Source organism: Sorex fumeus, unplaced genomic scaffold, assembly GCF_029834395.1.
Source record: "Sorex fumeus unplaced genomic scaffold, SorFum_2.1 ptg000093l, whole genome shotgun sequence".
NCBI lineage: Eukaryota > Metazoa > Chordata > Mammalia > Eulipotyphla > Soricidae > Sorex > Sorex fumeus.
Window position 1 is genome coordinate 1 of NW_026606150.1, and position 13,584 is coordinate 13,584.

A 13,584-nucleotide genomic window follows, 5' to 3' on the forward strand; every position below is an offset into this window, starting at 1 on the left:
CTCCTTATCAACTCTACCACACCCCTCTTCCATAACCCTCCCCTATACCCTCCCCTACACTCCTCCCCTTCCCCCTTCCCCCGCAACCCTCTCAAACACCCTCCCCCAAACCCCTCCCCACCACCTTCCCCAATACCCCTCCTGGAGGCTGGCCAGAGTTAAGTCAACTTCTCAGCAGAGTGTTTTAACTGGGTCCCTGGAGACACAGCTCCCTACCCCCCATTCCTGGGGTCACCCTCCTCCCCTCAGGAGCCTGGCAAGTCCAAATTGAGGAGCGGAGCGAGGGGGTGCATCAATGCCGTCCTCGCCTCAAAGTCAGCTGCTTCCCTTCAGTCTGGGAGGGGGAGTCCCCTCCCAGCACCCAGGGACCTCCTCCAGACTCCCCCAATCTCCCCTCCTAGCCCTGGGGGTGAGGGGGCCCAGGTCAGCTGGCTGGCAGATTCCTGGCTTTCTGGTGAGACCCTGCTGGCATCCGGGGACTGTCTATCCAACGGGCGGGATAGCACACACCCCACGGGCCGGAAGGACGACTGGTTTCCTTCGGGACAGCTCCGTACACTGTGCAGAGCTGGTTCCACCACTGAGACAAGCCTATTGCTGATGCCTTCTGGGGCTCTGTGCAGGTGTCTGCACCCCCAGAGGCAGGGGGCATGATGGTCACTGCCCCTCACCCCCCCCGCCTCACACACACACACACACACACACACACACACACACACACACACACACACCACGTCCCCAAAGGCCAGGCTGCATTCGTGTCTCGGGCCTGCCTCCATGCTGGGCCTGCTGCTGGTTGCCTATTAAGGACTGAGGTTTGGGGGCGTGGAGCGCAGGGTAGGTGGTCTGTGGTGTGGGGGTACAGAGGTGCTGGGGGGGAAGGTGTCTGGAGGGAGAGGGAAGGAAGAGAGGAGCCTCCGGCTCTAGCTCCGGGACACTTGGCTGCTGCCCTATCAGCAGAGCCTATTTTGGGAGGTGTTTCATCTGCTCCTAAGGAGGTCTCAGTTTTAGCACCTTTCTGCCTGGGAGAAATGCTGCTAATTATGTATGTGCTCCTTCCCCTAAGCGAGCGGCACCCTCCCCAACACACACACACACACACACACACACACACACACACACACACACACACAAACCCCAAAGGTCAGGCTAGCCAAGTAGACAATTCGCTAAGGTCCCAGAGACCACACTGCCTGCTCTCAGGGCAGACCAGGGTCAGGCAGATGGTGACGTTTAAATCTCTGTCCTTCCTGGGATTTGCTGTAACCCACTCCCTCCGATCCCTGACAACATACACGGTTCCCTAAGCACTTCCAGAAGTGATCTCTGATCACAGAGCAAGAGTAAGCCCTTGAGCACAGCTGGATATGGCCAAATAAAACCCTAAAATTCAGGGCCAGAGCAATAGTACAGTGGGGAAGGAGTTTGCCTTGCATGCAACTGACCAAGGTTCAATTCCCGCATCCTATAGGGTCCCCAGGAGTAATTCCTGAGTGCAGAGCCAGGAGTAACTCCTGAGCATTGCCGAGTGTGACCCCCCCCAAAGAGCAAAAAATATAAATTAATTAAATAAAATTAAAAACTCTAAAAAAAAAACCAACCTGAAATTTTGTATTTTCTATACCAATGTTTCTCAGCTTTTTTCCAACAGACTGTCCCTTTTAAAAAAAAAAATGGGGGCCATACCCAGGAGTGCTCAGGGGTTACTCCTGGCTCTGCACTCAGGAATTATACCTGGTGGTGCTCAGGGGACCATATGAGATTCTGGGGATCAGACCCAGGTCAGCTGCGTTCAAAGCAAGCACCCTCCCCATTGTACTATCTCTCCTGTCCCTAAGTCCCTGCTAATCTTGCCTCCTTCCTGTGACACAACTGTCAACTGATTAATCCCCTAATCTTGTGCTGTGCCCACTCCCCCATTTATGCGACATTGACCTGTGACACCTTTGGAATATTCTGGAGGGTCACAGGAGGCCATGCAGCCCCTGGTTCAGAAACCCCGCTGTAGAGGCTAGGGAGGACGTGGCTGATTTTTTTTTTAATCAATTTAGACTCTTTCAGGCTGCCTCATTTTTTCATTTCCTCTATCTTGGTTCTCCAAGTCTATCAGAGGATGACTTGAAGGAGTGAGGTGTCAGTGGGGCGTCTCCTTTTCCCACCCAACAAAGGTGGATCCCAACCCGCAAATCACTCTTTAAAGGATGGCTTCATGAGTACAGTGTTGTTTGAATGGAGTTTCCACCAAACCTCATGAGGTCAGTCCCAATGTTTCTCCTCCCACTTTACAGGTGAGGAAACTGAGGCCCAAGGTGCCCTCTGGCCCCATGTTCCCCTATACAGGGAAAGGCTGAGATTCTAGCTCAGTCATGCTTGAAGCCACTCAGGGTCAAACGCTTTTTAATTTAGCCATTGCTTTTTTTTGTTTTGTTTTGTTTGTTTTTTCATTTTGTTTTAGTTTTAGTCTTGTTTTTTTTATTTTTTGATTTTTAGTTTTGTTTTGAGTTAAGGCCACACCCGGCGATGCTCAGGCCTTACTCCTGGCTCTGCACTGAGAACTCACTCCTGGCGGTGCTGAGGGGACCCTATGGGATGCCGGGGATGGAACCCGGATTGGCCACATGAAAGGCAAACACCCTACCCACTGTGCTATCGCTCCACGATGGTCTCCCACTCCTGTTTCCTCATAATTTATATCCTGATGGCTGCTGGTTCTCCTGGTGTTTGCTCAGTCCAATCCCAGGAATCTCCACCACAGTGAACATCCTCACCCCAATCGATAATGACTAACAGGGGCATCCAAGAGAAAGTCTTCCCGAGCAGAAAATTACCCTGGGAAGTAATTCAAAACTCTTGAACTCTTGGGGCTGGAGCAATAGCACAGAGGGTAGGGTGTTTGCCTTGCATGCGGCCGACCTGAGTTCGATGCCCAGCATCCCATATGGTCCCCTGAGCGCCACCAGGAGTAATTCCTGAGTGCAGAGCCAGGAATAACCCCTGTGCATTGCTGGGTGTGACCCCAAAAGCAAAAAAAAAAAAATAACAAACTCTTGAACTCTTGGGCTGAGAGGCAGGAAACAGGCGAGTCTGGGCTACAGGGAAAGGGAGCACAAACAGATGGAGGTTGACTAGAATATGATGAGCAGAGGACGGAGGCAGCTGTATGTTCATGAGCTGTATGTTCTCTGGCTAACAGCTCGTCCTCGTTGTTGAAAGGACGAGATTGAAATTATTGCTCCCCCTCTAGGTCCTGTCGGTGGCACAGAGACTGGGAGCCAGGCTAGAGGGCCCCTTGAGGGCCAATTCAAGTCTTCACCCTGCCTGGCCTAGAGGCACCAGATACCCAGCATGCTTCCCTTCCCCAGTCTGAGCGAGCTGCCCAGCAGCCGCCAGAATTTGGTGCCACCCATCGGGGACAGCAGTGAGCAAGGGCAGGCAGGCTGTGTAGACCGAGTTTGCTGCAAACATGACATCTTGACATCGTTCCTCCCCGGGCTCCAGCTCTGGTCCCCCAGACGCTCTCAGCACGATGTCAGCCTCGCCTGCCAGCAATGGGGTGTTTGTTGTCATCCCCCCAAGCAACGCCAGCGGTCTCCGCCCACCGCCAGCCATCCTGCCCACCTCCGTGTGCCAGCCTCCGGGGATCATGCAGTTCGAAGAGCCACCACTAGGGGCGCCGCCGTCCAGGGCCACCCAGGCCCCAGACCTGAGACCCATGGACACCTTCCTGACCGGAGAGCCCAAAGCCTTAGGGGTAAGAGGCGAGGGTGCTGGAGAAACCCACTGACTCCGTCATGCTGGATGATGAGGTCCAAAAGGATGAGCAGGGAGGTGCAGGAGGGAACTGACGAGGTAGGGGTGGCATTTAGTGTAAAATGTAGAGGCAAGGGACTAGAGCTATAGCATAGCAGGTAGGGCGTTTGACTTGCACGTGGCCAGCCCGGGGTTCGATCCCCAGCATCCCATATGGTCCGCCGAGCATTGCCAGGAGTAGTTCTTGAATGCAGAGCCAGGAGAAACCCCTGTGCATCACCGGGTGTGACCCAAAAACAAAACCAAAAAACAAACAAACAAAAAAACAACCAAAAAAAACCCATAGAGGGGCTGGAGAGATAGCACAGCGGGTAGGGCGTTTGCCTTGCATGCAGCCGACCCAGGTTCGATTCCCAGCATCCCATATGGTCCCCTGAACACCGCCAGGAGTAACTCCTGAGTGCAGAACCAGGAGTAACCCGTGTGCATCGCCAGGTGTGACCCCAAAAAAGCAAAAAAAAACCATAGGGGGGGGCTGAAGCCAACCCAGGGGCTGCGGGTGAGTAAAGGCCTTGAGGTGTGTGTGGCTGTGGCTTGTTTCAGAGAGAAATGATGGATGGTGGAATGAAAGAACAAAGGAAGGGACAGAGGAGAGGGGATGCTGAAGTGAGGTGCAAGGGCCATCTCCTGGGAGTAGGGGACTGCCCATTCACAAAAGATGAACATCAAGAGATGAGACGCTGGAAACTGAACTGGGTCAACTGCAGTTAGGCAGCTGGAAGCCCCTGATGTCCTCTTATTTCCAGATTTTTCTGATTTTGCTTTAGTTTGAGGTGGTCACACCCAGTGATGCTCAAGGTTTACTCCTGGATCTTTATTCAGAGACCACTCCTGGCAGGCTCAGGGAGCCTATGGGATGCTGGGGATTGAACCCTTATCAACAGCATGCTAAACGAACACCTTACCAGCTGTACTGTCTGTCTGGCCCCCATTACTTCCAGATTTTAATCATCACCAAACACAGTTGAAAGGAAAATGACAATTGGTCAGAGAGCTAGTACCGGGGTGAGGCACCCACCTTACAGGAGGCTCATCCTGATTTCATCCCTGCTCTGTGTATGGTGCCCTGAGAATTGTCAGGGGTCAGAGCACAGAGCCAGAAATAGTGCCTGAAGGTGGGAGGATGGAGAGGAGAAAGGAAGGAAGAAAGGGAGGGAGGAAGGGAGGAAGACAGACCCCGTTCCTGGAAAATTATTAACAGGATGCTAGCAAGCCAACACTCACAAAATAATAAAGCCCATCAATAATCCAAGTCCTACTGTCCTCTCATCCCGTGTGAGGCGACTCTGCTGGTGCACAGGGCTGGGGTGTATTCACGACAGACACTGAAATCAGCAAGATGCTCCTGTGAGAGTGATGGCCAGCAGAAGGGGTGAGGAGGGAGAGGGGGACACTGGCAGGGAATGCAGGTGAGGGGGCTGAGGTCCAAGAAACCAAGTGGTGATCCAGAAAGATGTTGGAACAGCAGAGGTGAGCCCTAAGCAGGATACAATCCCATTGAGAGAGGCAAGGGAGTCGCTACAGCTGAAGGGAGCTGGTTTTGCCTCTTGGAATGGTCTTTATGGATGGCGGTGACGATGCCTCCAGCATGGAAGAGAATCTGGTCCTCAGCCGCCAGGGTCCGGTAGCGTTCCGCATGGCGGCCTGCAGGGGGCGGTGTGGAGCCAGGGGAGAATCTGGTCCTCAGCAGCCAGGGCCCTGCGGCGCTCCCTGCAGAAGCCTGCAGGGAGCGGTGTGGAGCCAGGAGAGAATCTTTGCTCCTCAGCATCCAGGGCCCTGCAGCGCTCCCCGCGGCGGCCTGCAGGGGGCGGTGTGGCGCCAGGTGGAAATCTGGGCCTCAACAGCCAAGATCCGGCAGCGCTCCCCGCGGCGGCCTGCAGGGGGCGGTGTGGAGCCAGGTGGGAATCTGGTCCTCAGCATCCAGGGCCCTGCAGCGCTCCCCGCGGCGGCCTGCAGGGGGCGGTGCGGAGCCGCACTGAGCTGCCTTGCACTTCCCCGCAGACCGTGCAGATCCTCATCGGCCTCATCCACCTGGGCTTTGGCAGCGTGCTGCTCATGGTCCGCCGCGGCCACGTGGCCATGCTCTTCATTGAAGGCGGTATCCCCTTCTGGGGAGGAGCCTGCGTGAGTGTCGGGACCCTGGGGGTGGCAGTCTTTGTAAGGGGTGGGGGGGAAGGAAGGAAGGAAGGGAGGGAGGAAGGAAGGAAGGAAGGAAGGAAGGAAGGAAGGAAGGAAGGAAGGAAGGAAGGAAGGAAGGAAGGAAGGAAGGAAAGAAGGAAGGAAGGACTGCCTTTACCCCTAGAGTGTGCAGCTGGCCTCCAAGCCATGGAGTAAACCTCCTGGAGACAATTAGTAAACCATTTTTTTAAATAAAGAAAGCATCCATCTCGGCTCTGTGTTCAGGAGGCCTGGATCTGATTCCCAGCCCTGCTGGGAGTGACCCCTCCACCACCACCACCACCAAGTTCAGAGTCGGGAATAGGCCCCACTCACTGTAACACAGTGGCACTGTCCTCCCGTTGTTCATTGATTTGCTCCAGCAGGCACCAGTAACGTCTCCATTGTAAGACTTGTTGCTGTGTTTGGCATATCGAATATGTCACGGGTAGCTTGCCAGGCTTTGCTGTGCGGACGAGATATTCTCGGAGGCTTGCCAGGCTTTCCGAGAGGGGCAGAGGAATCGAACCCGGCTTGGCCAAGCTGGCTGCATGCAAGGCAAGGGTCCTACCTGCTGTGCTATCGCTCCAGCCCCCAGGCCCCACTCACAAAAAAAAAAAAAAAAAAGAGCAAAGAAGCTGTTCGTCCATCCGCACAGGCAGCAAGTGGCAAGTGCCCTGGGCAGAGGCCCTAGAAACCTGAGGACACTCCAGAGAGCTCAGGTCTGGGACGGAGAAGACGACACCCCGTGTATCCCGCCTGGGGTCAGCCTCAGCCTCACCCACCCTCCCTTCCCCGCAGTTCATCATCTCTGGGTCCCTGTCTGTGGCAGCCGAGAGGAGCCATACCAGCTGCCTGGTGAGTCCAAAAGGGGGTCCAGGGGGGCCCTGTGCACAGATTAGGGGACCAGTCATGATTCCCCTTACACGGGCAAAGCACAGGGAAGGGCAGTGGAGGGAGAGAGGTCAGTGGGGGTTGCCTCCAGGTTGTGGGGCTGTGGCTGGGAGCACTGCTGAGGTCAAAACCCTCAGGGAGCTTACATTCATATCTGTTAAGACACCCCCAAACTGGGGCTAGAGCGATAGCACAGCGAGTAGGGCGTTTTGCCTTGCATGCGGCTGACCCATGTTCGATTCCCAGCATCCCATAAGGTCCCCCGAGCACCACCAGGAGTAATTAATTCCTGAGTGCATGAGCTAGGAGTAAGCCCTGTGCATCGCCGAGGTGACCCAAAATTTAAAAATAAAAGATACCCCCAAACAAATAACAAATGTTAGAGTTTGAAAAGGACACCAAGGAGGCCCCCAGATAGCGTGGGAGCTCAGCAGGGACCATCTGGGGTCCCGGGGAGGGGATGTGAGCTCATAGTGGGGGCAGTACCCCAGTCTGGGGATGCTGGAGAAGGCCAGGACACTAGAATAGCGCACAGAGGCAGAGCGGGGAGCGGGAGAAGGCTGCATCGGGGACGTGCCTCCTTTGGAAGCTACGTTAAGATTTTGTGAGGCCACTGAGCAGAGACCCATCACTCTGTTTGCGTTCTTGAGTGCTGGGTGGAGAGTGGAGCATAGGAGGGCAGACTGGCACGTGGGGACCTCAGGCCAACCCTTATGGTCCCCAGGCTGGCGAGTTAAGGTGGGTCTCATAGCAGCTTAGTGCCTGCCCCATTGGCTGTGTTGGATTGGGAATGGATAAAGGATGAATGGATGGATAGACAGGTGGATAGATGGGCGGATGGACAGACAGATGGATAGATGGATGGGTGGACAGATGGACGGATGGACGGACAAATGGATGGATGGATGAATGAGTGGGTGGGAAATGGATGGCTTGATGAACAAATGGATAGATAAATTGATGGACAGACAGACAGGTGGAGAGATGGACGGATGGATGGATGGATGGATGGATGGATGGATGGATGGATGGACAGATGGATGGATGAACAGACAAATGTATGGATAGATGAATGGGTGGGTGGGAAATGTATGGCTGGATGAACAAATGGATAGATGAATTGATGGACGGACAGACAGGCGGACAGATAGCCGAGTGGATGGATTAATGAATGGATAGGTGGGTGGGCGGATGGATGGACAAACAAATGGGTAGGTTTGGAATGAATGAAGAATGGATGCTTAGATGATGAACAGACAGACGGATGGACAAATGGAAGGGCATAGGAATGGGTGCACAGGCAGGTGAATGGATGGATGATGGATGGGTGATGGGTGGATGATATATTAATGGATGAACTTCGCTGAGATACTGCTTTGGTCTCTACTCCCTCCTCAGTGTCGTAGGGGAAAGGGAGTCAGAGGCCGGAATGAGATTTCAGGGGTTAAAGCACTGCTAGGTGCAGCCTGGAGGCCTCCAAGTGCCACCGGGCTGGGCAGCCCACGTAATCCGCCACCCCAGGCCCCAAGCAGCACCACGTCCTCAGTCCCTTACATCCAACCACTGGCCCAGTTGACTAAGTCACCAGGAGAGGCTCCACCTCCTAGAGGACCCCCCCCCCCAGAAAAAAGGGATTCAGTGCCTTTGGGAGTTGAGCAGACTCTGCGCTTCCTTGGGGCCAGAGGGTGTCAACCTCAGGGTCTAAGGAGCTGCAGGGACCACCCAGAGACCACTTGCCTTCTGCATTCACCATCCCCCTGCCCAGGACTTGGCCCAGCCCAGCCTCATTCCCTGGGTCCCACCTGTCCAGGGCCCACCCCCCTACATGGTGCCCACCCTGCCTGGCACCCAGTGTTCCCCAGCCACACCCCAGTCCCCGTTCCCAAGATCTGACCTACACGATGCTCCGCTGGGGCGGGGGGAGGAAGAAGGGAGAGGGATACAGGGAAGGCGGGGGTCAGGAAGCCATGCAGGAGAGGGACGCTCTGCCCAGCAGTTTTGGGGAGGTGACAGAAGGGACATTGTCCATGCCTGGAAGGACAGTGGAGAAGCAGGTGGTCAGGCAGAGGCCAGCGGGCTCACGGGAGGGCTGGGTGTGGGGGGCTTGGCAGGGGAGGGGAGGGGGGCTGTGACCTGATGCCCCTTCCTTCCTCTTCCCTCTGTCTCTGCCTGTCGTCCCGTCCTGCAGGTGAGGACCAGCCTGGGCACCAACATTCTCAGCGCCACGGCAGCCTTTGCCGGGACGGCCATTCTGCTCATGGATTTTGGGGTCACTAACTGGGTGTGTGATCGGACGCCCCCGCCCCCCGCACCCCCCACTGACCCAAGAGTGGGGAAATTCAGAGAATGACAACCGTGTCGGGGGTGGTAGACCCCCCCCAGTCCTATCGCCAATGAGCATGGGGTGGGCAGGAGGGGTGAGAGGGGGCGGGCGCACAGTGCCTTTCCTCCTCTAGAACATTCGGCTTGCTTTGACTCTGGGTTTTTGCTCCCCAGGATGTGGGCAGGGGCTACCTGGCCGTGCTGACCATCTTCACCATCCTGGAATTCTTCATCGCCGTCATTGCCACCCACTTTGGATGCCAAGCCACCCGCGCACAAGCCAACGCGGTGAGTACTGCGGGCCCCACGGTCCCACTCCCAGTCCTACCTCTTATCAAGCACCGGGAAAAATTCTCCCCCCCCACCCCCAGCCCCCCTTCTTCTGGTTTGGGAGACCCAACGCAATGTTTCCCTGGAGACGGGTTTGTTCTCCTGGTGACCACACGGAGGCGCCCGCGCCACAGGTCTGCTGCTCTGGACCCCTTAAGGGGAAACAGAGCTGGTGGGTCCCTCGTCATTTCCTCCAGGGGGCTGGGGCGGGGGGGTGAGGGGGGGACCATGCAATGCATTGGAAATCCAGCATGACCCCGGTGGAAGCTGAGCCTAGTGCCCCTCCAAACTGGAGGATAGTATCACTGTATCACTGTCATCCTGTTATTCATCGATGTCCTCAAGCAGACACCAGTACCGTCTCCTTCATCCTAGCCCTGAGATTTTAGAAAGTGCCACATTCGAGGCTCTTTCAGGGTCAGGAGAATGAGACTCATCGTTGTTACAGGTTTTTGGCATATTGAATACGCCACGGGGAGTTTGCCAGACTCTGCCGTGTGGGCAGGATACTTTTGGTAGCCTGCCAGGTTTTCCAGAGTAAGAACTAGATAATAAGATGTCGCTTCCGGGAGCTGGGTTTTAGTCTCTGGGTCTTGGCCGTTGATGGGATTACACGACGCCGGGGGGCAGTTGGTGGGTGTAACACCTACATACTGGAAGATGGGGGATCTGGGTGGAGGAGGCCCCAGTTCCAATCCAAGGAGACTTGGAGATCTACACCCCGGGTCCTGCACACCTGGGTTCCTCGGCTGGTTCCTTCCTGCGTGAGGCTCGTCTGAACGTGTGGAGAGTGGTCTTAAGCATGGCTGTGGCTGGAACCGGAGGTCATCAGGGGCTCTGCTCGGGGTGGGGAGGGGAACTCAACCCACCCTCCTCCAAAGGGCCCCGGTGAGGACAGCCAGGCGCGGTGGCAGGAGATAGTAAAGACAGAAAATGAGGTGGGGGAGGGTTTGAGGAGTTGGGGAGACCCTTAGAATAAAGTAGGGGGAGGAGTGCTGGGGTCTGGAAAATGCAGGGGACCGCGTTGAGGGGAACAGAGAGGTGGGGGCTGGAGGCGGGGTTCGGCAAAGCGCCCCTGTACTGCGCCCCTGCCTTGAGCTACTGCAGAAAGACCAGAGCTTCAGCCCCTACGGAAATGGGGCTCATTTCATGCCCAACATCTGGGTTGGTCCCATACATGTTTTGTTGGGGGAGGTAGCATGAGGATATTGGGGCCACAACCAGAAGTACTAGTAGTGGGATGCCCCCAGCTCCGTGCCCAAGCACCTCAGCCACTGTACTCCCCTTCCACCTGTGATTTCTGGAAAATGAGTTGAACCCTTTGAGTCGGCTCCCTGCAGCTCCGCAGGAACGCATTACGAGGGCGCTGTTCCCCATCTGCCCGCAAGGGGGCACTGGTGCAACATACTCACCCACCCTCCTCCCGTAAGGCGCCCCCGGAAACCTCCAGGAAAGTCACCGGGTTGGTTTCTTTCTTTGCAGCCGGTGATTTTCCTGCCCAACGCCTTCAGCACAGACTTCATCCCCAGTCCGACGGCCTCTCCGCCCCCCGCCTATGACAACGTGGCCTACATGCCCAAGGAGTCCTCCGACTAGATGGTGGCCTCCTTGAAGCCCAGCCACCCCCCAGAGCCAGCCACTCCCCGCTTGGTTAATCTGGGGACAAACACCCCCATTGACCCCCACGTATTGTGGCACCCGGATGCAGTGCTCCCAGTGACCCCTGTTCCACACAATCCCCCCGGTCTGTCCTGTGAGTGTAGCTGATATCAGCGTGTCTGTGTCCCTGTCCTTGACGCATCTGAAGGAGCCCCCATGAGAAGCTCACCCAGGAGAGCGCTCAGGCCTGGGGAAGATCATCATACTCAAGAGTGTTCCAGAAGATTCTAGATGGAAGCATTCCGACCGGCCCCCAGCTCCACAGGGGTCAGCTGGGTTTTCTTAGCTGGAAAGGAAAGGGTTGACCCTGACGACATCGTAGGCCCTTCTCTTCCAGCTCCCAGCCTCCCGCGCTGCCTACCTGTCAAAGTGGGGTCAGTGTTGGTCTCCCCCACCCACACCCCCCTACCCTCGCCTCGGGCCTGGGAGGTTGCAGGGAAGGGGTTCAGGGGTGTGCTCTGGTGACGCCCCCTCCCCCTAAAGGCCCAGGCTCTCCTCCTCTTTAGCCTGATGGTGGGGGGGGGGGGGGGGCTGGCATGCCACCGTTCCTGGCATGCAGAAGCGACAAGGCAGAGAGTGAAACACTTGGGCTGGGAGGAAAGAGGACAGTAAACTGTGGCTTCCGTGAGCTGGCTCAGCGTGCTGTTTCCTCTCGACCTCAGGGGCTGCTCAGAATCCTCTCATGTCGATCAGCAGGCCTAGGTAACTGCCCTCTGTAACAGCATGAAGGAGGGTGTGTGTGTGTGTGTGTGTGTGTGTGTGTGTGTGTGTGTACATGGGTGTGTGCATGTATGTATGCCCATGGGTATGTGAGTGTATATACGTGACAGCATTTGTGAATGGTGGATATATATATATATATATATATGAATGTGTTCATGTGTGGGTTATGTATAGTAAAGTAAGTAAAGGCCCTCCCGTTGATTATCGATTTGCTCGAGCGGGCCCAGTAAGGTCTCCATTGGAGACTTTGTTGTTACTGTGTCTGGCATATCGAATACGTCACGGGGAGCTTGCCAGGCTCTGCCGTGCGGGCGAGATACTCTCGGTAGCTTGCCGGGCTCTCCGAGAGGGGCGGAGGAATCGAACTCGGGTCGGCCATGTTGGCTGCGTGCAAGGCAAACGCCCTACCGCTGTGCTATCGCGTGTATATTGGGTTAAGGATATGAGTGTGTATATACATGTGTGCATATGTGGGTAAGCCTGTGAGTGTATGTATATGTGTGGGCATGTGTGGATAAGTATACGAGTGTGTGAGTATGTGTGGGCATATGTGGTTAAGCCTCTGAGTGTGTGTATACATCTGGGTATATGTCAGCATGGATAGGAGAGCATGTGAATACACATATGTAGGCATGTATATGAGCAAGTGTATCAGTATGGTATGCATGTGTGCCGGGCATCTGACCTTTGTGACTGACCCTAATGCAGGTGGAGGCCAGGACCCGGGGAGTCAGTCAGTGGGACGAGAGCACTGAATGCTTCTGCATTCAGTCACCACAAAGCCCCTGGCAAGGTCACATTGCCCGGTGGTCCAGAACCATCATATCGTGTTCGGGTGCAGGAAGGTAGCTCAGCCACAAAGAGCAAAAGCCTCTCAGTATGAAGCCCTGGGTTCAATCCCCGGTAACATGCACATGCGCGTGCGCACACACACACACACACACACACACACACACACACACACGTTGAGCGGGCCTGTGGGCAATGTGGGATTTTTGTTTTGCTTTGTTTCTGTGGGGTCTTTTTATTGTGTTCGTACATTGCGTGCATGAGCATGCATCCGTGTGTGTGTGTGTGTGTGTGTGTGTGTGTGTGTGTGTGTACATTCGTGTGTGTGCATTCCCAGGGATTGGACCCAGGCCTCTTGCTGTTATATCCAGGGAAGAGATTTTTGCTCACACACTGACCAGACCAAACTCAAGGATGCAAACGCAAGGTACCGTACAGCTAGCTCAATAGAAGCACGCCAAGCTGACATTAAGTGGAGAGCTATACTATGTCCATGGATGGGGAAGTTCAAAAGATTAAAATGCCATTTATAGTTTTTCTATTTTTCATATTTGGGGTTTTTTTTTTTGGTTTTATGCTTTGTTTTGTTTTGTTTTGTTTGTTTCTTTATTTGTTTGTTGTTTTTATTGAGTCACACCCAGCGATGCACAGGAGTTACTCCTGGCTCTACACTCAGGAATTACTCCTGGCGGTGCTCAGAGGACCATATGGGATGTTGGGAGCATGGGTTTATATGTTGGAAAGCATCCACGGGCTTTCAGGCACCTTATGAACCTCCTCTACTTGATCGTGTTTTTTAAGCTGGAGACGAAAGAAAAAGAAACTGAAGTTTCCTTATCAAGGGCTGGAGAGATAGTACAGTGGGTGGGGCGCCTGCCTTGCACGCAACCAAACCTGGTT

The 13,584-nt window shown here is 55.0% G+C and overlaps 1 protein-coding gene across 1 annotated transcript; it reads left to right on the forward strand.

Annotated features, from left to right (window-relative positions):
- Window positions 1-3,471: 3,471 nt before the first annotated feature.
- Window positions 3,472-11,181, forward strand: MS4A15 (membrane spanning 4-domains A15). Its single transcript, XM_056131994.1, has 6 exons — window positions 3,472-3,751; window positions 5,812-5,934; window positions 6,769-6,825; window positions 9,050-9,142; window positions 9,358-9,471; window positions 10,996-11,181. Exons 1-6 carry the CDS (start codon window positions 3,527-3,529, stop codon window positions 11,107-11,109), a joined length of 726 nt encoding a protein of 241 aa, XP_055987969.1. The 5' UTR covers window positions 3,472-3,526; the 3' UTR covers window positions 11,110-11,181.
- The last annotated feature ends 2,403 nt before the right edge of the window (window positions 11,182-13,584 follow it).

What these genes read in the sequence shown, in the direction of transcription:
- MS4A15 (XM_056131994.1), top strand. Translation starts at nt 3,527, where the DNA reads ATGTCAGCCTCGCCTGCCAGCAATGGGGTGTTTGTTGTCATCCCCCCA. An exon ending in GAGAGCCCAAAGCCTTAGGG is followed by an intron (nt 3,752 to 5,811) that starts GTAAGAGGCGAG and finishes ACTTCCCCGCAG; the next exon opens with ACCGTGCAGATCCTCATCGG. An exon ending in CCCGCGCACAAGCCAACGCG is followed by an intron (nt 9,472 to 10,995) that starts GTGAGTACTGCG and finishes CTTTCTTTGCAG; the next exon opens with CCGGTGATTTTCCTGCCCAA.